This window comes from Paramormyrops kingsleyae, chromosome 12 (assembly GCF_048594095.1).
Source record: "Paramormyrops kingsleyae isolate MSU_618 chromosome 12, PKINGS_0.4, whole genome shotgun sequence".
NCBI lineage: Eukaryota > Metazoa > Chordata > Actinopteri > Osteoglossiformes > Mormyridae > Paramormyrops > Paramormyrops kingsleyae.
Window position 1 is genome coordinate 5,575,561 of NC_132808.1, and position 26,432 is coordinate 5,601,992.

Sequence of the window (26,432 nt, forward strand, 5' to 3'; positions counted from 1 at the left end):
GATACGGCTCTGATTTTAGAACAAGGCAGAATTCAGAGGATATTTCATAGATTTACAATTGATACAACAGAATAAAATTACAACTTCGTATGTGTATTTTCGTTTGATAAACCAATATTTATCCAATGCTCAGCATAGTAAACTGAATCCCAATATGATTAAATCATAGTGCGCTGTAGTGACAAAAACTATGCAGAGATATTCGTTAATGGATAATAATTATACTGACTGCGCATTATTTAAAAGCTACACAATGAGCATAAGCAGGTGAGCGGAAACCAAAAAAAGACTTCAATCCAAATAAAAATTCAATCCGATCTTGAATCCAAATTTGAAATTGAACGACTACAGAAAAGATGAGACGTTAATTTACTCCACCACGAAGCAAATAATAATAATAATAATAATTGTCGGTGAAAACGAAGAATAACATTAGGGACAGAAGGGACAGGAGAACGATGTACATAAATCCACGATTTAATGACCGTCGTTCGCAGAGCGTAACTCTAGAGCTCTTGAAGCTGAAACGAAGCGGTTGCTTTCTGTAGCCTGTGTTCACAGGAGACAGTGAGAGAAGCAGGACGCGGAAACCGCTGCATCCGCTGGAAAAGTTTCCCAGCAGCGTCGGACATATAGGAAGAAATGCTTCATAGCCTATAGCATTATTATTATTATTATTATTATTATTATTATTATTATTATTATTATTATTAGTAGTAGTAGTAGTAGTAGTAGTAGTAGTAGTTTTAGTAGCAGTATTACTAGGCACACTGTGAAAAACCTATTAGGCTATAGTTTTATAGTACATTATCGTATAATGGTGTAGCCCATGTACAATAAAAATTAAAACAAGTATGCAATGTTATTATTTATATAGGCCTATTTAGAGTTATATTTATATATACATACAACATATTAAACAACAATACAACATATTAAAATCTGAATGATTTATTGCTAATTTATTTTAGGTTATGATTATATGTTGAGGCTTAGGAGAATACGTGAAGTTTATCTCTAAATAAATTTCAACAGATATCCACCTTACCTCTACTATTTCATTAATATAATAAATAATGTTTGGCGTAACATTTTGCATAGCGTTTTTCTGATGGGCTGCTGATACTTCTGCCCGGTGTGAGACTTATACTAGAGCAAAACACGATTTTTAAAACATGAGTAATGCAGCACCACAATACTAAAGACTGAATTTGGGTTGCAACAGAATTATATTTAGGTAATTTTGTATTTTGCTCAATAAAATATATATTTCAATGCATTTAAGTACAATCAAGACAAGCTAAAGTTTGAGCTTCTAAGTTGTTCCTGAATCCTGAATAAGATTGATTGAATCTATGGCTAAACAAGTCACCATTATACACAAGACCTATTTATTATTATTATTATTATTATTATTATTATTATTATTATTATTATTAACAACAACAACAACAACAACAATAATAATAACTGCGCAACAGTTGCATGGATTTTTCCCAAATCAAGTATTAAACGGACATTGTTCCAGCTGGAATTCCAAGGGCTCCTTGCAGGTCTTCACCTGTTTACCATCCACATAAAAGCCCACTATCTGTTTACTGGCTTTTCCCAAAAGCTGTACAATCACTGGCAAACCGGTATTTCCTTGAATAACAATGACGCACAGACAAGTCTTCCTGCATCGCTCGTCACGATTGTCACAATCAACCTGAGAAATTACCCTTTTAAAAACCTTGGGATCTTTGGAAGCCTCATAGAAACTCTGCAAGCTTAGTATTAGTGGCTAGTGTAGCTTTCTTTTTAAACAAGCATGGTTTGAAATACATATTTTTAAAATATAAGTTTAAATGAACGTTTTGCCTGCAAAATTGTTAAATATGTTGTGAGTGAAATCATCATGGATCTGTATAGACACACCCTGGAAATGCTAATATCATTTGTCGATTGGTTTAACAGAATTTTATTAGTGATGGGACATGCGGAGGAGATGCTCTTTCGGGCAGATATTTACTGGAGCTTGGTACATCAAAACGAATATATGGGAAACTCATTTACTTTTTATCAAATTTAAAGCAAGACAAAATAATTTTCCATGTGCCAATGTTTTTCTTGGAATTGGAAGGAAATTTGACAGGGTAATAAAATACACAATTAGTAGAAGCATGTTTCTGTGCGTACGTCCCATTAACACGCGCACACTGACATACCTCGCTCTCCAGTAAGGCTTGACAAGGTGAGATGCATTGACATTTGCAAACGTGAGTCTGTTAATCCCTGACACATGGCTCTGTGACTTCTTCACTAAACCGCGACTCCATTAATGTAACACTGACATGTCCATTGAGGGTTAAAGCATCGGGCGTTAACCTATGTGTAATGTCCACTAAAAACATTAAGGCACCAGTGACAGTGATTAAAGCGGGCGTTTCTCTTGTGTCAACTCCGTTTTCTCAGCAAAAAGCACCCTAGCATTATAAACTCAATATTGACTGCCTAGCAGCATAATAACCCCTATTATTAATTACAGTGAAATGTGCCAGTTAAAAACACCAAGCTTGCCACGGATCTACCACCAGAGCCAAGACTGTAAGGCAAACAGAAGAGCCGTAGAGTCTGCATGACATCTTAAAGCTTAAATAACCGTAAGGCATTGTTACTCTCTGGCAGCAAAGTGCCTCGTTACGCCTGATTGGGCTAATTGCTTTGAAATAGGATATATTATCTATAATTATAGAGATCTTGAAGGAGACGACCGGCCCTTCCTTTTATCTTTTGCAAGTGCATCAAAATGTCGCGATCAAATTAATTTCGGCCATTGAAGAAAAAAAAAAGACGCATTCCTTTCAGAAATGCGCGTCATAATATTTTAAAGACAGCAATAGAGTATCTATAAATTGCACACTTTAAATCCACAAGGCACAACTCTCTCTTTTTATCCGTCTACTTTCGTTATTATTGTATTCAATAAATTGTATTTAATAAATAAATAGTACACACGATCAAGTCTGCACATCGCAAAAAATAAAAAAAATAAAAATCAGGCCTCTACATTTAATAAGACACATGTGTGTTCAACTGGTTGTTATGAAGTCATTTAGATTTCACTTTCACAGAGGGCAAACATCCCGGCCCGAAACTCCGTTTGATAGCCATCATGCCTTTTAAGTCTTTAAAGTCAAAATTGACAGACTTTGCATGAAAAGGGTTAAGACAACTTTCAGTGGGAGGACGACAAAGGGTCTTTGTCCTGCGTCCCTGCCTCCGGACTCCGTATCAAAGGTTGAGTTTATAAAGTTAAACAAAGCTCCGAAGTGGCTCGTTGTTGTTTTGTACCCTAGTTCAACCCTCATTTGTTGCCTTGAGATTAAAATAAAACGGTATGGTAATCGTCTTTTTCGTGGCACATTCATTACTTTAATAAAGGCAGTGTTTGGGATGCTAATTGCCCCCCATATTGTTCTCAAATGCCAATGTCCTTCTGGCCCCTACACACATAAACTGAAGTAAACACGAAGGATGCTGTTTTCTCATATGGCCCAAAATGCACATTTCGGGCAGTCTTCTCCCAATTTTCTTGAAATCTCACTACAGCCCCTTGCTTATTTGAACTGATTTTAATCGTGCACACCGCGACAGACAGGCGTATATGTTAGGAGAGACGCAGACGCGTTAATGTGTTTCGTGTGTGCATATTTGTGTTTATGCGGACCATTTTACGAGTGCACGTCCGAAAATGCCTAAGTGCGAGCGGGCAGAAGCTCGTCGAGGGACTTACTTCAAACAGACCTGTTACTTACGAGATCTGCGCACATCAAAGGAAACGAGGGTGAACACACACTGCTACTCATTTTATGTAATAGGCTTTAAGTGTTTCCAAACTTAATTGCAGATTTATTTCTTCTGAGTTCCGGATGTGAAATTAAGGAAATGCTAAATTACTGTTTGCATGTCATTTTATATCAGTTACAAACCAATTACTGTTTACCCAAAGAGAAAAGAAAAAAGGGGTAAATAATGATACACACCCTTGGGTTTATATGCATTCCAGTGCACTGTAAATTTTCAAGTTTAAAAGGCAGCCCGTCTTTAAAAATAACCGTGTCAATTTAAAAAAAAAATCTTTGTTTTCAAATGGAATGTATATTTTGCATGTTTTTGATATGCCTTTGTTGTAAGACTGCCGTAGTTCACAAAGTAAATGCCAAGCGGTGCGTAACATAACATTGCATATCTGAGAGCACTGCCCCCGAGTTTGTTCCAAGGAATCTTTTTCTTTGGGGGCGCTCTCATGAAGACTAGTGGGGGGTACTGACCTTTTTCTTTGAGCATTATTAAACTAGTCCATATGAAAAAAAAAGTTGGAAAATGGCGTGCGATCGGCTGAGAAAGCTAATTTTTCAGGCTGAATAGCCTAATGTCCCAGGGCTAGGGCGGGCAGGGGGAGGCGGGTTGCGCTCTTGATGCGGGTTAAAGTTTTTCAATAGTCTCCCTGAAGTAGGACTCTTTGATCAAGCCGCTGCTGGCGCCTAAAACAACATAACTTGTCTGCCTATTAGAGGGACTGACTAATCGTGACAGATTGTTTATACTTAGCAATTAGCAATGCAGACGCTTCCCAGAGAAGGCATTAAAACCAATGCAAGTAGGAAATACTTGTTACATTTCCATGCGACTAGGCAGGCTGAAATTTTAAGAGATTTAATTTGAAATAAACCAAAACGATGGCTGCAAATAATTCTTGCGTTTTTAAGGAGGAAGAAAAAACAACTTAATATAAAAACAAGCACATTAAAATAAATGTACTATTTCTAAATTGTATTTGGATAAATATTCAACTTTTTAATTTTGTGCACTTTCCTGGAAACCCAACCTCCTGCACGCCTTACAACTCTTTCATTAAACGAAAATTTCGCTTAAGCAAACGTGTTTCTGTTGCGATAACAGAGATAGGTTTGAAATACGCCTGTGACAAGCAGTTTAATATAGCGTTTGCCCCATGTTACCCCCGACCCCCACTCGAATGCACATAATTTCTGATTTTAATGGATCTAGTCAAAGGAAGAAAATCCCGGCGATCCTCCCCCAAGCCCGATAATTACCCTAAAACGACTTGAAGGCCCTGTGTGTTTCTATGTGATTACAGCCCTGCAGCTATCAATAAACTTTTCCCAGCAAGAGACCGATTACATTAAAGAAAGCCGTATACGTTGTGCAACCTGCATGTGCAGAAGAGGTTTTCCTTTCTTTTTTAGGTGGTTATTGGGTAATAGGTAGAAGTAATCACTATCCGGATAAAGCAACTGCAGAACAGAGCAAACGCGAACCTGTAAATAATGCTTCATAAATAATACATGACGATATTGTCAATATATATAAACAGAAACAAGGATTATAACGGGAACCATATCAATTAGAATAACGACAATAAAAATAATTCATTACAGTCACAACGTAGAAGTTTATATTCCCTCATCATCCTGCAGCCTCCGTCCTTTAGACTCGAATTTCCTCCACGCTATACACTATAGTGCTTTTATTTCTAACATACATTTTTGTTTATTCCCGGTTGTAATATTTAGTTTAATTGTTTACATTCGCAATGCCGACAAATAACCCCGAAGTACTAGTTTACTGGCAAAACCGTGCAAAAGCAAGCGAATGACCACGCCTACCATTGCGCTGATTGGACAACGCTCTCCCTTGCCTGCCTTAATAAATGCCCTTCGCTCTAACTAAGGAGAAACGTGACTATGCTGTAAGTGCAGGAGGTCTTCAGCCTCTGTACCAAATTGCATTTCAAACCCTGTAGTAGTAATTTCAGTCAAGATCGTCTCTGTATGGCCCCAAGTGTCGCTATGTCTACATTACCAATTGGCTTGAAAGCTGAAGATTCTTCACGCGGTGTCATCAGCGGCAGGAGCGAGATGCAGACCAATCTGAACATGTCAAGCGAAGAGGAGACGGAGAAGCCAAAAGTTGCGATTCTTCCCTTTAGTGTCGAGGCTCTCATGGCTGATCGGAAACCCAGCAGGGACTTGTCAGCTTCTGATGGGACGCCTGTCGCGGGGACATCCCATGCCCTGAGTCCAAGAAGGGGATCGCTAAGTGGAACAGAAACTGCGGTTTCGCCGTTAGGTTTGGGCTCGCCATTTTCAGTGGGAGGAATGATGAAAATGCAGGAGGACGCACTTGTCAAATCAGAAAGCCCAGACAAACAAGACAGAACTTCTTGGATACAAAGTCCTCGGTTCTCGCCTCCTCCAACAAGTAAGTTTGTTGCTGATGTATGTCAACTTTCAAAATAGAATGGCTGATGTGAAAATAGCATAAAAACATCTAAAATGGTGAATGCTATATTTGGACCGATTACAAAATTATTTTAATACACGTCAAATAAATGCTATAGCTGACTGATGAGTATTACAAGAGAGGTGTCCGGCGCATTGGTAAGTCATTCAAAGCAAATCACTGTCAATGTCAGATGATTGTAAATGTCACATTTAGATTACTTTAAGTGATTCAGAATAACCTTTTATTATAAACACACATCTCACGTCCATATCACGAGCAATTTGTTTTGCATTTCACCCAAAGGAAATCTAATTAATTTTGTCTTTCTTTGCTTACTTTAGGAAGACTTAGCCCGCCCGCCTGCCCCTTAAGAAAACATAAAACTAATAGGAAACCGAGGACCCCCTTTACGACATCGCAGCTCTTGGCACTGGAGAGGAAGTTCCGACAGAAGCAGTACCTGTCCATCGCCGAGCGGGCCGAGTTCTCTAGTTCCTTGAACCTGACTGAAACCCAGGTCAAAATCTGGTTCCAGAACCGGCGGGCGAAAGCCAAACGCCTACAGGAGGCAGAACTGGAAAAGCTGAAAATGGCAGCCAAGCCGATGCTGCCCCCAGCATTTGGGATTTCGTTTCCCCTCGGCGCCCACGTCCCAGCATCATATGGAGCATCGCACCCCTTCCAGCGCCATTCCTTACCGGTGTCTCCCGTTGGACTGTATGCTGCACATGTTGGATACAGCATGTATCACCTGGCCTAAAGAACAAGGCCGCGCTTAATAGGAGCTCTTGCCGAAGATTTCAAACTCCGCCAGCAAACAGGAGTGCGTGGGAAAAAAAGACTCAAAGTTGTTTTATCAGCAATGTGTAATTATCGGACCAGTAGTCTAATGCGGGAAAAAATAATAGAAAGCGAAACATGTTGGCTCGAGCAGGTAATATATTTTGGCAATTGCACACCTGTACTAACGATGCCATGGCTGACCATGTCCTATCCGATCTTGTATCGAGAAAACACGGAAAAACAATTAAACTAGAAACCCGCAGGCGTCTTATACGGCTGACGTTTTATAATACCACTGTCTTTAATGGCGTTGTGCCCGAACAGGCCTTAATCCCCCAAATAGATTGTGCTTTCACCACTAATTAAGGTAATTATTACACTCTAAATCTAGAAAGGGTCAAGCAATTTTATTTGCATTCTTAACATGCAAGAAAAAAGTGTGGGTTTCTGAATTTGATAAGCAGCTGTTTGCTCTTTCGTAAACCATAGCATTTTTAATTTAACAGCACTGTCTGTTTAATAACTGTTCCCTTCGGAAGGGATTTGTGTACTGTAATATACTGTATATTTGAAAATATCATCATTTATATTATGAATATATTTGTTAAATAAATTAACAATAAAATTTTTATTCTTTTTCATTATGGTAGTTGTCAATGTTGATTAAAAATCCTAACGTCTGTGCATTTCGACAAAATTCACATAACTAGTTTACTTTTTTGTTGCGCATCATTTATATGTACCACAGCATTCACAATTTCAACAGGAAGTGAACGACTGATGAGTAAGAGACACCACATAGAACTCGAAATGAGAACACATCTCAGCGCTGCCATTGCCTGCTTTTTAAGGGATGCGACTAAATTATGAAACTCACATTGTTTTCTTCGACATTGCCACAGTCTTTAGTATCCCACGTACAATGAGCTGAAGACAAAATTTTATATAAGCAAAGACTTGACACGTTATTTTTTTTTTGTCCCAAGTGAGGAAAGTACAATTATGGGTATGAAACACGGATTATTAAGAATCCATGTTTTTAATTAAGTCAGCTTTGAATGAAATCGAAATGCAATAGACAGACACATCTTTAACAAAAATGCAAATGTGCAGTTTTCCCAAAAATGCTAAAGCTTGCTTGCATGTTTGGAAAATTATAGAATAGCATCTATTTTTAAAACATATTAGCCATCTCCATTTCATTCTGCTTTCTTGTTGCGTATAAGTAGTAAAAATTCAGGTTTTATTTATGGTTCCATGATTATCTTCCATTTATAGGGACTTCCAGGGTTGAAACAGTTGTTTTGTTACTCTAGATGTAATGACATAAAGATACAGTTATGTAATTAAGATAGCAAATGAAGAAATTTCTCAATACACACTCTTAATCGAAGTTTATTTATCGACTATACGCCGATTTGCATTTGACGTTTGGGGTTTATATATGCGAACCACCAGTCCACGATTTTAGCAGTTTAAATGTTACAGTGTGTATTTAAACTGTCACGTACCATTTCACTGAACAAAACCCGGAATGTATTTCTACAGCTGTTACCTATTGCTTTGAAATAACCCCCTTAGATTTTCTTGGCGCCGGGCAAGCTCAGAGGGACCTTACGAGTCAGTGGGGCTTCAAAAAACTTGGTTAAATTAGAGATTGGATCGAGGCCCAAATTATTAGGTTTGAGTCCCATTACACCGTCGTTTAGATATTATATTATACAGGTAGTATTCCTTGTGCTTTGGAAAGGCGACTGAAATCCATTACACTCTCATGTCGTGGAACAGTGGAAACGATACAAGTACTGTATATTTCTGCATTACAAAAATACTTTTCTAACACTTAAAAATAAAAACAAGTTAATTAGGAATAATTACACTCCAAGCTATGCATTAAATATTACTTTTATTACTTTTTACAGGGTAATTTTCAGACATTCCTAAAGTTTTGGGCTGAGGTTAAATTGGAACGAAATAATTGCTGTAATGACCAAAGACTGTCTTCCGCAGACTCACGTTGGCTCCAGTTAGGCTGTAGCTGCAGGCAAGGCGGAACTTTTATCATTTAGAAAATGTCAATGAGACTTTCGGCATCTGAGATGCGCAACAGTTTTCTCTCTCTCTCTCTCTCTCTCTCTCGCTCACTCACTCATTCGCAGCTTTTATACTACATACATGTCCCGAGCCTCTTTTATTTACGTGAATTAAAATTACAAATTGCATGTGAAGTTACATGAACATGAATAAGTTATGATGAGAAAAAATACGACGAGTGTTAACCGGTATCGTTTATAGTACTGCTTTTTGGAATGAAGCCCGATTTATCACAGACAGCTGTCAAATAGACAAGGCTTTGCAACGTGACAGGTTTCGCTCTAGGCACCAGCTTGTCCTCCCTCTGGGGTAGAAGTCGCTCCTTGCTCAATTACACCCAGGAGGGAACAATTAATAAATAAGTAATGACAATAAGTTGAGAATCACACGGATGAGCGCTCGACCTGAAAAGAAAAGTTCACACAAAAGAGTAAAAAGATCTGTCGGTTCTTTTCAAGGGAATCCCCCCTCCTTTTTCTTATTCCCCTCTTCTTGCCCGAGGCCGAAGAGAAAACAAAACTCACTTTTGTTTTTATCAACCAAAAGATCACAACGGGTAGTTAGCAGAGAGAATCACTATTTTCCTTTCTACTCGTGGTACTTGGCGCCACGTAGACCCACGGTTGGCGAGAGCCCCAACAGCAGGATAACGATCACACGTCGTTTACCGAACACCAAAAACCGTGTATTCAGTTGCAAGTGGAATGACATATTCTGCGGGAGGACATGCGAAGAAAGTGATTCAGTTTAGCGAGGCCTAGAAAAGGTCACCTGGACATCATGCTTAAAAATCCGAAAAGCATGCGATGCTTTCCTCGCAGTTTGCTAAATAGCAGGGTGGCCTTTATGGTATAATGTAGATTCGTGTTTTAGAAGTTTCTATATAGCAAGGATAAATATCTAATATTGTCGACCATGGGCACGTTTTTAATTGCTTTTTAAATGCGACATAAAGGATTTTAAACGGACAAAGCGTCCCGTCTTATATGTATAATAGTAATGATGATGATGATGATAAAAAAGATACCTTAAAATGATAAAGCCCTTCTCAAAAACCCAGATAGGCCTACACAATCAATACAACATTTATTTATATTTCAAATCCATATCCCGAACTGTTCGATCTGCAAGGCCATTTTTGTGTGTTTAGATATGTAGTATACCATTGTAGGATTTTCTTCCTCCCAAAGCAGCACTTGGAGTGATTGGTACACATTTTACAGCAAATGATGTACCGTATTGCTATTTTATTAAAGTACCACCGAACGATTTAATTTTCACAAAAAATACACGTTTTTCATGTAGCCTATAAAGAATGTAGCGTTCAGGTTAAAATGTACGAAATTACGGTCGGTTTTACGTTTGACATGATATGGTGATATTTAAATCTATCGACGGATGAGTAAGGTTTTCATCCAGCAATAACTGCAGCCTATATCAAATACGGAAAGGACTAGCGATTACGCATGAAGGAGCGAAGATAACATAATAAAATAAAATAAAAGATAAAAAAACTCTGAAGAAACTGAACATCGTTGAGAGATTTTATACCGAAAAATGATCCGGCAGGAGTGCTTCCTAAGCCCTGTGTATTCAGAATATATATTTGAACAATAATTCTGTTGTTTAATTAGGCCTAATCACGTTTAAAACGTAAATAACATTCCATCACATTCTACTTGAACACAAAAATCACGTCTCGCATGTATGATTTTCATTTCTTTTTAAATGTAGTTTTAACGAATACTGCAACGGTCAAAGTTCGAAACAGCAAACGATATCATTTCTTATTATTTTAAACGATTCAATCGCATTAATGTGTCAATGCGTTCGTGAACGCACCTTGTCATATTTTCTTTTTTACATTAAATTTTTTTTTATCGGGTTTATTATTCCGTAACAGTTTTATATCGAATTTGTTTTTAAATGTTTATACTTTTCAACCGTGACTGCAGTTATCGGTATACAGAGAACTTAAGAACCCAGCACAGCACTGCGGAAGAATTAAATTATGATAGGAAACATCTTAGACTGTTAAATATTGAGGCAATTTGATTATAATAAATCTAACACTGAAAATATATGTCATGTATCAAAAACCATTTTTAACCTGCTACAACTACAAGGTCTGCCACTGTTAAAGAACAACAGCAATAATAATAATAATAATAATAATAATAATAATAATAATGTTTTAATACTGAGACGAATAATGATGATTGCACTTTAAAATGTAATGGATATGTATGAAAATACAGTGTTGGTTTTAAAATGTGGGAACTAGTAAAAACGGCAATAATATATATTTATCTATTTATCCTTTTTTATTACTTCAAGGCAGGTGTTGGTGTGCGTGTATGTGCGATGTCCCTGGATGCGTGTCTGTGCGCGCTCGTGGAGTGCGGGGGAGGGGGGGGGTTGTTTTGTACAAATACGATGGCACCACCTTCTGTTGAAAACAGGAATCGGTCGGCAGACGTACTCCAAACGTAGACAAGGCGGCTCCGATGTCAGCTCAGGACGATCTGTGAAGGAAAGGTTTCAATAATATTTAAAGGTGCAATGAACACGCTGAATAGTATTGTTTTCAATAGGTGAAATTCAATTGATTGCTCCTTATTAATATGATAATCCGCATGAGGATCATTGTCTCTTCCGCGGCCCCCCCAATAATGTCGGATCTCACTGTAGGCCTATAGCTACCTATTCTGGATTTTGTGATGGATTATACATGTTCCTTGTTGAAGGTAAGGTGGTCATTTTCTTTGCTGAAGAAAACACAACAACTGAGAAATTCCAAAATCACAATTTATTCACGAACAAAAATGAGCTTCACTAACCATTGGGGTCCCTTATTAAGAAACCCTGTTATACACAATAGATGTTCGTTACTGTTAGACAAACTAAATAAACAGTTATTCTTTCAGAATAAAAGAGATTTGCAGTTTCATACAATATTTACAGGTAACATCATGAGGTAATTTCCAGTGTCCTCCCATTAAATATTAATGGAACATTACCATTATATTATTTTTTAAGCAAATTTGCTCAAAAGGTGAAACAACTGCTCAACTGTCCTTGTCAAACACCCATTTTATCAGACATTCACGGACCGGCTTCTACAAACTGCTCCTCTATTAGCTGCTTCAGCTCCACAGGTGTGTGGAGTCCTAGGTGACTCATGCGTGCTGCAAAGTCACGGGAAAGACATGGCACAGGACTCACTGAATAGCATGCAACATGTGTGTGAAGGGTTGGACTGGCCATGTGGAATTCTGGGCAATTTCCCAGCAGGCCAATGTGAATATGGGACATGAAATTCATACTGGGGACCCCGTCTGCAAAATTTACTGTGGGGGGACCTCAAATTCCAGGTTAGATTTTTAATAGAACAACAATCCAGTCCTGGTGAACATTCAAAGATTTACTCACTGCGCTTACTCACAAAAAGTCATAATGACAGTAGAAAAGCCACAGATATTTATGATATAGCAAGTAAGCAAAAGTCTGCAAATGTGCATGCTAGCTTAATAAATCCATCATAAACCCGCTCATCTAGTACAGGGTCATGGCAAGTCAGGCCTTTACCCGGAATGGGATTTGGATCCATCAGAGCACATATGCACAGACACATGCACTATGGCTAAGTTAGAGACTTCAATTAGCCTAACTGCATATCTTTATACTGCTAAAGGAAGCCCACATGAAACAGGGAGAACATGCAACTGCACACGTAGACCAGAGGTGGGCTTTACTGCCAAATTCAAACAAGCTGAAATAATTACTTTAATAACCCTCTCCATGCAGGAGTTTGTAATTACACCTGCAACATGTTTCTCAGCTGTTTATGTAACATTTCCAAAAAGTATTTCTAAAATAAGTAACTATTAGTCACATTAAGGTTGAGCTGTGTTACTGACGGGTCTTTATCCGTTGAGTAAACAAAAGCTATGAATGTGTTAATGGTGCACAAAGATTGATTAAGAGAACTTCACGGCTACAGCTGAAATGTAACAGAAATAGGAGCAAAGCAGGCGGCACGGTAATGAGCGATATGTTAGCGTAGGATTAGATCCTATCTGGTCCCCCTGGAAGTTTGTCCACCTTCTCCTGTTAACAGCTCATCATCGCAAAATATTCGTGTGTTCACTGCAGACGGCATCTATATTATGCAGTAAAACCAACAATAAAAAGTCATGATTTACACAAGGAAGAATCGAAGATCTGGTTTTGCTCAAATAATTCAGCAAAACCTGTTCAAGACTACATCCCAATTTAATTAACATATTAGATAGTCCCACATAGTCCCGATTCTTTCCAGCCACAATGTTATCACTCACTGGCCAAGACATTTATTCGTGTCAAACAATTTTGTTGCTACAAATGCACGAGTTAATGTTGTGAATAATATTCTACAAGTTATGCAAAAATAAAACAACTTAGAAATATATACTACAGAGATCTATGTGACCCAAGGCATCTAAGCTGACAGCATAATGCAAACTCAATAACCTTTTCCAGAGGTTTCCAGTAAACGCTGCATGAAAACAGAAGGTCTATTCAACCAAAGGACATATAGTAATACATTTATGTCATTAGAGTTACAAACGCGTCAGACTGAAACTGTGGAGTCTTCGGGCAGATTGTCCTACATATTAAAGTGTAAGGGTGTTGGATGCCGTAGGTTTTCTTCCACAAAAATCCACCTTTCCGCGTTTTTTTTTTTTTTTGGTACTTTTAATACAAGCCAGCAAATGTTCTGCCGGACAAATCGAGCGTGTCATTTAATTCGGACATATGCAAACATGCAGTGTTTGTAAACCGGCCGTCATTAACAGCAAACTGACGTCTGTGATCCTTCTCGGGATAAGCGCACGAAACACCACTTCCTTGGGCTCAGTGACCAGGCAGATGGATTTCCTTCACGAAGGACTCTAGTTTGACCTGAATGTATCCCTTGGCTGATGCTCTGTTTTATTTACGCACCGTAATTGGCCTCCACACATTTTAAATCCAATACTAACACTTTTGGTTTAATTAGATACACATCCTGGAAACCAAGAGCAACTCTTGGCAAACTAGATGCCTCTGAAGGTTCAGTCTACGAAACGCCACTCGGTGCCCTGTCATATTTTTCACCGCTGACAGTCCAGTCCATTCCCGTGTGTGTGTTTCTCAGAAATTTCCCTGGAACATGTTCAATGGAGTCATTGAGTCTCTAACATTGCATCAATTGATTGAGAGCAAAGTCGTCTTTCAATGGCCTTTCACTGCTGTGACCCAGATGTGGAAAGTCGGCCAGCTATAGGTTATCCTTCAGTTTAAAAATAAAACTGGAATCAAATAAGAAGGAAACTAAATTGTATTATAATAACCCCCACCCACCTCAGGTTTCTAGTGTTACAGGAGGACCATAAACACAGTCAAAAAGATACCCAGGCATGTTGGGTCTGGTTTATATCGTATATCTCAGCAAAGCACGCTGCAGAACTGGTTTAAATGATCTACATACACAATAAGAGGTATTAATCTTCTTTTAATATATGAATTTGCTGTCCATGCTATAGTACATCCCCTGCAGAGACTCAGCAGTGAAAATCTGTGTATTTTTATGGGAAGGGTACATATCACTTGGGATGTTTATTATCTGAATGGACTCATAATGGTGCTTTTTCGCAACTACGTCTATCAGCGGGGCTAATCACCGCCAAATCTGTTAGGTGTCATTACAACTTCTTAGGATTATAGCTTAAGTTAAATCTAAGGGGAAATTTTTTCTTAAGTGAGCTTACGAAGCAGTATTTTTATAGACACAATAAACTACTAAATGCGATGGAAAATTGCCTGAAACCCTTGTAAACGGCAACAATTAAAACATGATGCATAAATAAATATACATATATTCTGCTTCAGCACGCCTTTTAATAGGGGAAGAAAAAGTTTTTTTCTGATCTTTCTTTTACAGCCCGGTTTCATTTATCAAACGGAATCACTTCTGCCACCCGTGGGCGAAATGGTGGATTTTTACAACGGAGTACTTCACATATTTCAGCGCAATGTCACAGAACATAAAAACACAAAACAGCTTGACCCCTACTGCTTAAGTAGAGCGATCGGCGTTTTTGGCTTTGTGACACATTTTAAAAAAACTCGCCCCTAATGGTGATTGGTGATTAATCAGCAGTGTAATTACACCTAGCTAACTGTAGTACAAGGATGGCCAGCTGTGGGCGATTGGGGAGGAATTTCCATTTTTACAAGCATGCATGGTTGTGCGATTAATCTGAGTTTGATACTTTAGCAAAGAAACACGGACTATTAATTCGTAATGGTTTTATGGCGACGCCAAGAGCCCTGGAAGACTTGACCGTGACATTTGGCCTGCTTGGCCCCTGAGAGAAGTGTTGTGGAGGAACTTGCACTTTCATTTCCAGTTTTAGCAGTAGAAAACCCATTTCATGGAGCCTGAACACCCCCCCCCCCCAGCTTGTACCAGTACTTGCAGGGTGACGGCCTTTAGGGGGAGATGGGGGACATGTGCAGTACACAACCTTACAATTGTGTAATTCAGCACCCAGAAGTCGCAGATCTCATTTTTTACACACCAAAAGCATTTCTAAATTGCTTGTAGTGTTGTGTGGTGATGGGTTGGTGCCCCATCCTGGCTTATTGCCTGCCTCACGCCCATAGCTTCTGGGATAGGCTACAGACCACCGTGACCCTGCACAGGACAAGCAGGCATGGATTGATTGATGGATGGATGGATGGGTGGATGTGTGACTGTGGATGTGCTCCGTTATGGACTGATGGATGGATGGATGGATGGATGTGTGACTCTGGATGTGCCCCGTTATGGACTGAGGTACCACACTCTTGTGCTCTGTGCTGCTTGTGATCGGCTCCCCACCCCCGAGCCTGACTGAGTGAAGTGGTTGGAAACTGGATGAAGCAATCGAAATAGCTTCAGCTGCCCCACATATAGTAAAATTAAGCTTAGGGTTACCCAGGGGCGTTTCTAGGATTTCCATTTAAGGGGGGCTCAGCCCCCATAGACGTTTAACACATATTTGGCTTGTTCAGAATCAGTACTCAAATGAGTCTTCCTGATTCCTCATAAATAAGACAGTAGGTTCCCCTTAAAACTTTATATCTACTAGGCTATTTATTCTAATTCATTAATATAGACAAACACCCCTCCTGGAGCCGACACCTTATCGTGGTGGAGGGGTTTGCGTGTTCCAGTGATCCCAGGAGCTAAGTTGCCCGGGGCTTTATGCCCCTGGTAGGGTCACCCAAGGCAAACAGGTCCGGGGTGAGGAACCAGACAAAGTTCGGCTCAAAAGACCCCATATGATGAAGAAAATATTGGAACCACGTTTTCCCTTGCCCGGACGCGGGTCACCGGGGCCCCCCCCTGGAGCCAGGCCTGGGGGTGGGGCTCGATGGCGAGCGCCTGGTGGCCAGGCCTATACCCATGGGGCCTGGTCGGGCACAGCCCGAACAAGGCACGTGGGTCCCCCTTCCAATGGGCTCACCACCCGTAGGAGGGGCCATAAGGGTCGGGTGCATTGTGAGCTGGGCAGTGGTCGAAGGCGGGGACCTTGGCGGTCCGATCCTCGGCTGCAGAAGCTAGCTCTTGGGACATGGAATGTCACCTCTCTGATGGGGAAGGAGCCTGAGCTGGTGCGCGAGGTTGAGAAATTCCGGCTAGACATAGTCGGGCTCACCTCGACGCACGGCTTGGGCTCTGGAACCAGTCTCCTTGAAGGTGGTTGGACCCTATTCCACTCTGGAGTTGCCAGCGGGGAGAGGCGCCGAGCGGGGGTGGGCATACTTATTGCCCCCTGGCTGGGTGCCTGTACATTGGGGTTTACCGCGGTGGACAAGAGGGTAGCCTCCCTTCGCCTTCGGGTGGGGGGACGGGTTCTGACTGTCGTTTGTGCATATGCACCGAGCGGCAGTTCAGAGTACCCACCCTTTTTAGAGTCTCTGGAAGGGGTGTTGGAGAGCATTCCTTCCGGGGACTCTCTTGTTCTACTGGGGGACTTCAATGCTCACGTGGGCAATGACAGTGAGACCTGGAGGGGCGTGATTGGGAGGAACGGCCCCCCCGATCTGAACCCGAGTGGTGTTCTGTTGTTGGACTTCTGTGCTCGCCACGGATTGTCCATAATGAACACCATGTTCAGGCATAAGGGTGTTCATATGTGCACTTGGCACCAGGACACCCTAGGTCGCAGTTCGATGATCGACTTTGTAGTCGTGTCGTCGGACTTGCGGCCGCATGTCTTGGACACTCGGGTGAAGAGAGGGGCGGAGCTGTCAACTGATCACTACCTGGTGGTGGGTTGGCTCCGCTGGTGGGGGAGGAAGCCGGCCAGGCCTGGCAGGCCCAAACGTATAGTGAGGGTCTGCTGGGAACGTCTGGCTGAATCCCCTGTCAGGAGGAGTTTCAACTCCTACCTCCGGCAGAACTTTTCCCATGTCCCGGGGGAGACGGGGGACATTGAGTCCGAATGGGCCATGTTCCGCGCCTCCATTGTGGAGGCGGCTGACCGGAGCTGTGGCCGTAAGGTAGTCGGTGCCTGTCGTGGCGGCAATCCGCGAACCCGCTGGTGGACACCAGTGGTGAGGGATGCCGTCAAGCTGAAGAAGGAGTCCTATCGGGCCTATTTAGCCTGTGGGACTCCAGAGGCAGCTGACGGGTACCGGCAGGCCAAGCGGGATGCGGCTTCGGCGGTCGCTGAGGCAAAAACTCGGGTTTGGGAGGAGTTTGGCGAGGCCATGGAAAACGACTTCCGGACGGCTTCGAGGCGTTTCTGGTCCACCATCCGGCGGCTCCGGGTGGGAAAGCGGTGCAACATCAACACTGTTTATGGTGGGGATGGGGTGCTGCTGACCTCAACCCGGGACGTTTTGGGTCGGTGGAGGGAGTACTTTGAAGACCTCCTCAATCCCACCAACACGCCTTCCGACGTGGAAGCAGAGTATGGGGACTTGGGTGTGGACTCCCCTATCTCGGGGGCGGAGGTCGCTGAGGTGGTTAAAAAGCTCCTCGGTGGTCGAGCCCCGGGGGTGGATGAGATCCACCCAGAGTTCCTGAAGGCTCTGGATGCTGTGGGGCTGTTTTGGTTAACACGCATCTGCAGCATCGCGTGGACATCGGGGGCAGTGCCTCTGGACTGGCAGACCGGGGTGGTGGTCCCCCTCTTCAAGAAAGGGGACCAGAGGGTGTGCTCCAACTATAGGGGGATCACACTCCTCAGCCTCCCTGGTAAGGTCTATTCGGGGGTTCTGGAGAGGAGGGTCCGCCGGATTGTCGAACCGCGGATTCAGGAGGAGCAGTGTGGTTTTCGCCCCGGCCGTGGAACAGTGGACCAGCTCTATACTCTCCGCAGAGTTCTGGAGGGTTCATGGGAGTTTGCCCAACCAGTCTACATGTGTTTTGTGGACTTGGAAAAGGCATTCGACCGTGTCCCTCGGGGAGTTCTGTGGGGGGTGCTCCGGGAGTATGGGGTACCGGGCTTCCTTTTAAGGGCTGTTCGGTCCCTGTATGACCGGTGCCAGAGTCTGGTCCGCATGAGCGGCAATAAGTCGGACTTGTTTCCGGTGAGGGTTGGACTCCGTCAGGGCTGTCCTTTGTCACCGATTCTGTTCATAACTTTTATGGACAGAATTTCTAGGCGCAGCCAGGGCGTTGAGGGTGTCCGGTTTGGTGACCTCAGGATTAGGTCTCTGCTTTTTGCAGATGATGTGGTCCTGTTGGCTTCATCAGACCGTGACCTTCGGCTCTCGCTGGGACAGTTCGCAGCCGAGTGTGAAGCGGCTGGGATGAGAATCAGCACCTCCAAATCCGAGACCATGGTCCTCAGCCGGAAAAGGGTAGAATGCTCTCTCCGGGTCGGGGATGGGATCCTTCCGCAAGTGGAGGAGTTTAAGTATCTCGGGGCCTTGTTCACGAGTGGGGGGACGATGGAGCGAGAGGTCGACAGGCGGATCGGTGCGGCTTCCGCAGTGATGCGGGCGCTGCATCGGTCTGTCATGGTGAAGAAGGAGCTGAGCCAAAAGGCGAAGCTCTCGATTTACCAGTCGATCTACGCTCCTACCCTCACCTATGGTCACGAGCTATGGGTAGTGACCGAAAGAACGAGATCGCGAGTGCAAGCGGCCGAAATGAGTTTCCTCCGCAGGGTGGCTGGGCTCTCCCTTAGAGATAGGGTGAGGAGCTCGGTCATTCGGGAGGGACTCAGAGTAGAGCCGCTGCTCCTCCGCATTGAGAGGAGTCAGATGAGGTGGCTCGGGCATCTGATTAGGATGCCTCCTGGACGCCTCCCTGGTGAGGTATTCCGGGCATGTCCCACTGGGAGGAGGCCCCGGGGAAGACCCAGGACACGCTGGAGGGACTATGTCTCTCGGCTGGCCTGGGAACGCCTCGGGATTCCCCCAGAGGAGCTGGATGAAGTGGCCGGGGAGAGGGAAGTCTGGGATTCCCTGCTGAGACTGCTGCCCCCGCGACCCGACCTCGGATAAGCGGGACAAAATGGATGGATGGATGGATGGATAGACAAACATTGTTTTAATGTAATTAATCAAAACATCTTTTTTATATCATTCTTTTTTTGTTTCTATTCATTAAAAAAGTAACTTTTTCTAAATCAAAGTGACAAAAAACGCTACTCTAAGGCTAATAAATGTTTTTCACGATCTGGGACATTATTTAATACAATATTTATTACAAAAAAAACAGGATTTTTCTATCTCTGTAAATCACACTGCTATGCAGTTAAAACGAGTGCATTGAATGCTGTCTGTCACTGTTTTTAATCATTTATGTGCATAACTCTATGGCAGTTAATGCCATGCACTGTGTAATGTTTTATATAGACAGTTAGGTTTGCCAATTAAAACAGCATCATTGTTTTATAAAGTAGACTATAGGCTAATAGAGTAAGTATTAAGGGCTTCCTTTTCGCTAGAGAAAATAGCTGGTGTGATGACGTAACACAGCGAAAATTTCGACATTTTTTGTAAACTGTTTTTATGAAAAAGGACTGCACTGATGCAGATATAACAATTTATCGAAAAACACATACCTTGGCTTAATCCTCGCTCTGTGATGCCGCAGTCTGTGATGCTTCAGTTGAAGACCGCGCTGAAAGACGTTGCGGAGCCGAAGTCTGCCGCCGTTTTCATATGAAATTTAAAGGGGACGTGGCCGATCACCAATTTGTGTAAAGTTTATGGAGAATTTTTAGGGGGGCTGAGTACAAATGATAGGGGGGCTAAAGCCCCCCGAAAAATGGCCTAGCAACGCCCATGGGGTTACCATATTTGGTGTGACGAGAAGAGGATGTGACTGGGGATCTGAATATTAATGAGTTTTTACATTCACTGACCAATCAGGTAGCACTTCTCTTATGAATATTAGTGAGGTTTTCCTAACCGTCCTGTAAAACAAAAATTTAGTCCGGGGAAACTCTCATTTTACAGTCAACACACAATTGATGCAATATCTGTCAATAGAAGTCTTTTTCAGCAGAAGTTTCAAATTGATAAGCTAAAGTTCGTTAAACTTCAAGCAATCAATATGATACACGTTCACGTGAAAACTGTCAAAGTACCAATGATTTTTGGAAATTGATGTCACTCGTGAGGAGTGTGATACGTAGGGACATGCATAAAATTTAATTTTTAAAGTAAACATGTACATGAATCTTGTGATGATACTGAGTGGGTGTTGTATATTGGTGCCTATTCCTCCACTTGGTACTCCACTGTAATTTGCAACAGTAAGTTATATGAATTGCAGTGCTAAACCTGGAAAAACTGATTTTTTAAAAACCACACATATGCCCCAAAAAGACGATGTGTCTGGGAAATCCAACTTTGGCTGCTCCCAAGCTTGGTAAAATGAAGAGCTAACAGCTATCAGTAGCTCTCTGGCTGCTCCCAAGCTTGGTAAAATGAGGAGCTAACAGCTATCAGGAGCTCTCTGAGTGCTCCCAAGCATGGTAAAATGAAGAGCTAACAGCTATCAGTAGCTCTCTGGCTGCTCCCAAGCTTGGTAAAATGAAGAGCTAACAGCTATCAGGAGCTCTCTGGCTGCTCCCAAACATGGTAAAATGAAGAGCTAACAGCTATCAGTAGCTCTCTGAGTGCTCACAAGCATGATAAAATGAAGAGCTAACAGCTATCAGTAGCTCTCTGGCTGCTCCCAAGCATGGTAAAATGAAGAGCTAACAGCTATCAATAGCTCTCTGGCTGCTCCCAAGCATGGTAAAATGAAGAGCTAACAGCTATCAGTAGCTCTCTGGCTGCTCCCAAGCTTGGTAAAATGAAGAGCTAACAGCTATCAGTAGCTCTCTGGCTGCTCCCAAACATGGTAAAATGAAGAGCTAACAGCTATCAGTAGCTCTCTGGGTGCTCCCAAGCATGGTAAAATGAAGAGCTAACAGCTATCAGTAGCTCTCTGGCTGCTCCCAAGCATGGTAAAATGAAGAGCTAACAGCTATCAGTAGATCTCTGGCTGCTCCCAAGCTTGGTAAAATGAAGAGCTAACAGCTATCACTAGCTCTCTGGCTGCTCCCAAGCATGGTAAAATGAAGAGCTATCAGCTATTAGGAGCTCTCTGGCTGCTCCCAAGCATGGTAAAATGAAGAGCTAACAGCTATCAGTAGCTCTCTGGCTGCTCCCAAGCATGGTAAAATGAAGGGGTAACAGCTATCAGGAGCTCTCTGGCTGCTCCCAAACATGGTAAAATGAAGAGCTAACAGCTATCAGTAGCTCTCTGGCTGCTCCCAAACATGGTAAAATGAAGAGCTAACAGCTATCAGTAGCTCTCTGGCTGCTCCCAAGCATGGTAAAATGAAGGGCTAACAGCTATCAGTAGCTCTCTGGCTGCTCCCAAGCATGGTAAAATGAAGAGCTAACAGCTATCAGTAGCTCTCTGGGTGCTCCCAAGCATGGTAAAATGAAGAGCTAACAGCTATCAGTAGCTCTCTGGCTGCTCCCAAGCATGGTAAAATGAAGAGCTAACAGCTATCAGTAGATCTCTGGCTGCTCCCAAGCTTGGTAAAATGAAGAGCTAACAGCTATCACTAGCTCTCTGGCTGCTCCCAAGCATGGTAAAATGAAGAGCTAACAGCTATCAGTAGCTCTCTGGCTGCTCCCAAGCATGGTAAAATGAAGGGCTAACAGCTATCAGTAGCTCTCTGGCTGCTCCCAAGCTTGATAAAATGAAGGGCTAACAGCTATCAGTAGCTCTCTGGCTGCTCCCAAGCATGGTAAAATGAAGAGCTAACAGCTATCAGTAGCTCTCTGGCTGCTCCAAAGCATGGTAAAATGAAGAGCTAACAGCTATCAGTAGCTCTCTGGGTGCTCCCAAGCATGGTAAAATGAAGAGCTAACAGCTATCAGTAGCTCTCTGGCTGCTCCCAAGCATGGTAAAATGAAGAGCTAACAGCTATCAGTAGATCTCTGGCTGCTCCCAAGCTTGGTAAAATGAAGAGCTAACAGCTATCACTAGCTCTCTGGCTGCTCCCAAGCATGGTAAAATGAAGAGCTAACAGCTATCAGTAGCTCTCTGGCTGCTCCCAAGCATGGTAAAATGAAGGGCTAACAGTTATTGCAAGCTATTCAGCTGCTTCGACTTTAAAGTGGTAACAGCCATGGGTGCTTCTAGAGTTTTTGGGCCTCCAATCCAATTATGTTTAGAAATTTTTTGGTCCCCTGACTCCCAGATGCCCCCTTACTGCCCTCTTGCTAGCTGCTATTGCGGTTACTGTGAACTTATCTTACTGGCTATAAGTGTTACTACAACTCACCAGAGTACTGAACCACAAACTCATTCAAAACACTTAAGAGATACTAAACAATCTATTTGGTTTTCTTTACCTGCCTTTGTATTGCTCCTAGAGATACAGGACATGCAAGCTCTAACTGAGAGAAATTCAAACAGACAATAGGTGCTATCCACTTATCTCCCACATCTTCCTATCTCACATGTATTTATGACAAACATTGATCTTCATTGACCACACCCATAGAGCTCACATCCACCCATGGATGGCTTTAGCAGAACAACAAAGCCATTGACGAAAGTAGACAGACCAGCTGCTGCAATGACGGCTTGTTCCGGGTATGGTATGTCTGACAGATTCTTGAGCTGCGTGTTTGCAATTGTGGATGATTACACTTTAAAAAGGACACCAGGCAAAATAGCCACAAGCAACACTGGTAATGGAAGACATTAAGCAAGACTCCCAAGCACTGCAAGACGGGAGAACAAACAGAAAGAACTAAACCAATCAGGAAGTGTCCTGGAGAGCACATTAATGACTAGCATGCTCTCTTAGAGCAAACTGCGTTGGTCTGTGATTGACAGCTCTTGGCTGGATCTTTACTTCTGTTTGTGTAGTAAATGCTCTTCATTGTTCTACATTGTGCATTCTGGAACTGACTCCAGAGCCTGAATGCATTCTAGTTCTGATATTAATGGATATCCTGACAGCCTTTGTGACCAACACAGCCATTTTCTCTCTCTACCGATCACAGCAAATGCTTACTACAAAGCTGACATCTTCACCTGTGTGAGCATTAGCTTTTTTTTTTTTGTTTAATTCTTTGTTTGTTTCTTTAATGTAATGTGAGCATCCATTGTTTTTATTAAATGGTGATTCAATGGTTTTATTAGATGATGCATGGAAGGTTGGGGAAAATGCAAAGGGCAGGTTGCACTGATCATTTCTCGTGGCAAAATGCCTCCATTTCTGTTGACGTCATGTCAATGTCATTCTGTGTCCTCATTTTACACAAGTTTATAAAACACACAGAGATCAGTGGTTAGTGTGACAGTACTCTGAAGTATATGTGTTTATGTGTACTTAAGCATTTTTTTTTTAAGTTTTCATATGTTAATAATCTGAATTGGGTTAGTAAAGTTGCACTATAAAGCTTACATGCAGTAAAATAACATGTTATTATTAGTTTGAAATGATACAGTTAAAATTTTTCTAAATGTCTTATATTTAGACTTTTCTAAATACAAATAAGAAGAGCATCGGTGGGTATCAGTTACTTTGACGCTCCCAGCACTCAGAGCCCGAACAGAAACTCCCAGCCTGACTGCTGGCATTGAAGCGCATTTGAAACACTATCACAGCGAGCTGCTGCGGTGGAATGCTGAGGCACAGAGGTCACGGGGTCATCGCCCGCTGTCAGCTGTATCATCCTCCTCCTCCATCTCCAACTACATCCAGTTCCCATTGCTACCTGTGGATTGGCTTTTCTGAATGTTACCCATAGATCTTGCAGGTTTATTACTGTTGAACCATAATAACTTGTAGTGGATGGCTTGGTGACTTGCACCATATTTTCACATCTCCATCGCAGGGGGTGGGGGGTGTATCCTGTTCCTGGTTACTGTGTGGAGTTTTTATGTGCTTCTGTTCTTATGAGTTTCTTCCTAGTGTTGTGGCTTTTAAGGGATAGGGAAAGGGGGAAAGTCTAGAGATATACAATGTCAATGAGTTTGCATCTCTGCATTGTCCTAGACTTTCATCTCGTGAAGGGTGTTTCCCGCTAAAGCTCAATGTGACATCGTGTTGCATAAGCTGTCGGGTCCACGAAACATCTATTGAGTCGACGTGCTGGTATTTTACATGAAGACCACTAGAGGGCGATCTTCATCAAGCAAAACCATCTGTTATTGTTTCCACTTGCAGATTCCACATTTGCAGCAGAGTTCATATTCCCTCCATGCAGATAAATAATTATTTATTAATGTTTCCTGTTACTGTATAGCAAAACTATTTACCGCCAATAAGGATTATCCCTTGATCTCGGATTATTGCAACTGATGCCTAATGATATGTAAATTTGTCTAATACAAAACACCATTCAAAATATAAAACACACTCCATCCAAAACAACCATATGGGAAGCACCGCGGCTGGAGAACAGATATACTTGATTATGAAACATATGAGGTCAGTAATCCAAAAATGTCATACTGTACATCAGATGTTAACCAGTGTCCCCCAATGACTGTTTTTATTTATATTCTTGTGACTCTTAGAAGGCATTGTCACATGCCCTTCTGCTGTCAGATTTATGCCTCTGAGGACAGGAGCAGTGCAATAACCTGTTATATATTATTCATATTATTGTGCTTTTTATTCACTCTTTGGTCAATGTAACTAATGCACATAAAGTTTGTCATTTTGTAGCTGAACACAGACACATTCCTTTTCCGACAGCTAACTGGTTCATGAAGAAAAGTAGTATGTATGACCACAGAGGACTAAAAAGGTAGAAATATACTAAATGCATATTTCAGTATTTGGTAACGCTTTATATCAGGGTTCTTCAAATTTGGACCTTGATTCCAAATCCAGGCCTTGTTTTCAGTTCTCCTAGGTAGTTAGTTTAATAATTACTGATTCTGATTGGTCAGAGGCTTCACACCTGACTGACAGGCAAAGGATGGCTGGAAAACCAGCAGGGCTCGGACCTCGAGGACTGTGATTTGAATAACATTGCTTTACATTAACCGCACCTTCATAATCTATTCCTTATACATTCATAGAATATTCGGTGCACCTTCATAATACTCATAATGCATTCATAGAACATTCATAAACAGCAAGTAAGTATAACTTAACATACTTTAACAACTTTAATATACATTAATATCCATCCATCTATCCATATCAATCTCTCTATCCATCCATCCATTTTCTGCCGCTTATCCGGGGTCAGGTTGCAGGGGCAGCAGTCTAAGCAGGGATGCCCCTGCCTTCAACTGCCACCCGATCTCCATTGCAACTGATCCCTGCAGGTGGATGGGTCCACAAGAGGGCAGACCCATGTCATCCCTTCGGGTTATGCCCAGCTGTGCCCCATGGGTGGAGGCCCAGCTACCAGGCACTTGCCTTTGAGCTCCCGCCCCAGGCCAGGCTCCAGGGCGAGACCCCGGTCTCCTCAGTCCAGACGGGGTAACCTGGTCCTTACTGTCAATCATTATAGGGGGTCTATGTGAATCGCACTTAGTCTGGCCACTCACCTAGGACCAATTCGCCTTGGGAGTTTCTACCAGGGGCAACTGCCCCGGACATCATAGCTCCTAGGATCACAGAGGCACACAAACCCCTCCACCACAATAAGGTGGCAATTTATGGAGGGATATACATTCATAACAAACATTATATGATTATACTATTATAATGTTTGTTATTGTCCTATAATATTTACTGTTGTATTTTACA

The 26,432-nt window shown here is 42.2% G+C and overlaps 1 protein-coding gene and 1 long non-coding RNA gene across 2 annotated transcripts in view; one reads left to right on the top strand and one right to left on the bottom strand.

Annotated features, from left to right (window-relative positions):
• The window catches only part of LOC111837681 (uncharacterized), a 31,895-nt gene extending 11,468 nt beyond the window's left edge, over positions 1-20,427 (bottom strand). Inside the window, exons 1-2 of the long non-coding RNA XR_002836708.2 lie at positions 20,262-20,427; positions 11,615-11,693 (exon numbers count right to left, since the gene is read on the bottom strand). This is a non-coding gene — a long non-coding RNA (uncharacterized lncRNA). The remainder of the gene's footprint in view (positions 1-11,614; positions 11,694-20,261) is intronic.
• msx1a (muscle segment homeobox 1a) lies at positions 5,599-7,715 on the top strand. The gene is made up of 2 exons (XM_023799941.2): positions 5,599-6,267; positions 6,633-7,715. The coding sequence occupies exons 1-2, from the start codon at positions 5,838-5,840 to the stop codon at positions 7,049-7,051; spliced, it is 849 nt and encodes a 282-aa protein (XP_023655709.1). The 5' UTR covers positions 5,599-5,837; the 3' UTR covers positions 7,052-7,715.
• Positions 20,428-26,432: the final 6,005 nt, after the last annotated feature.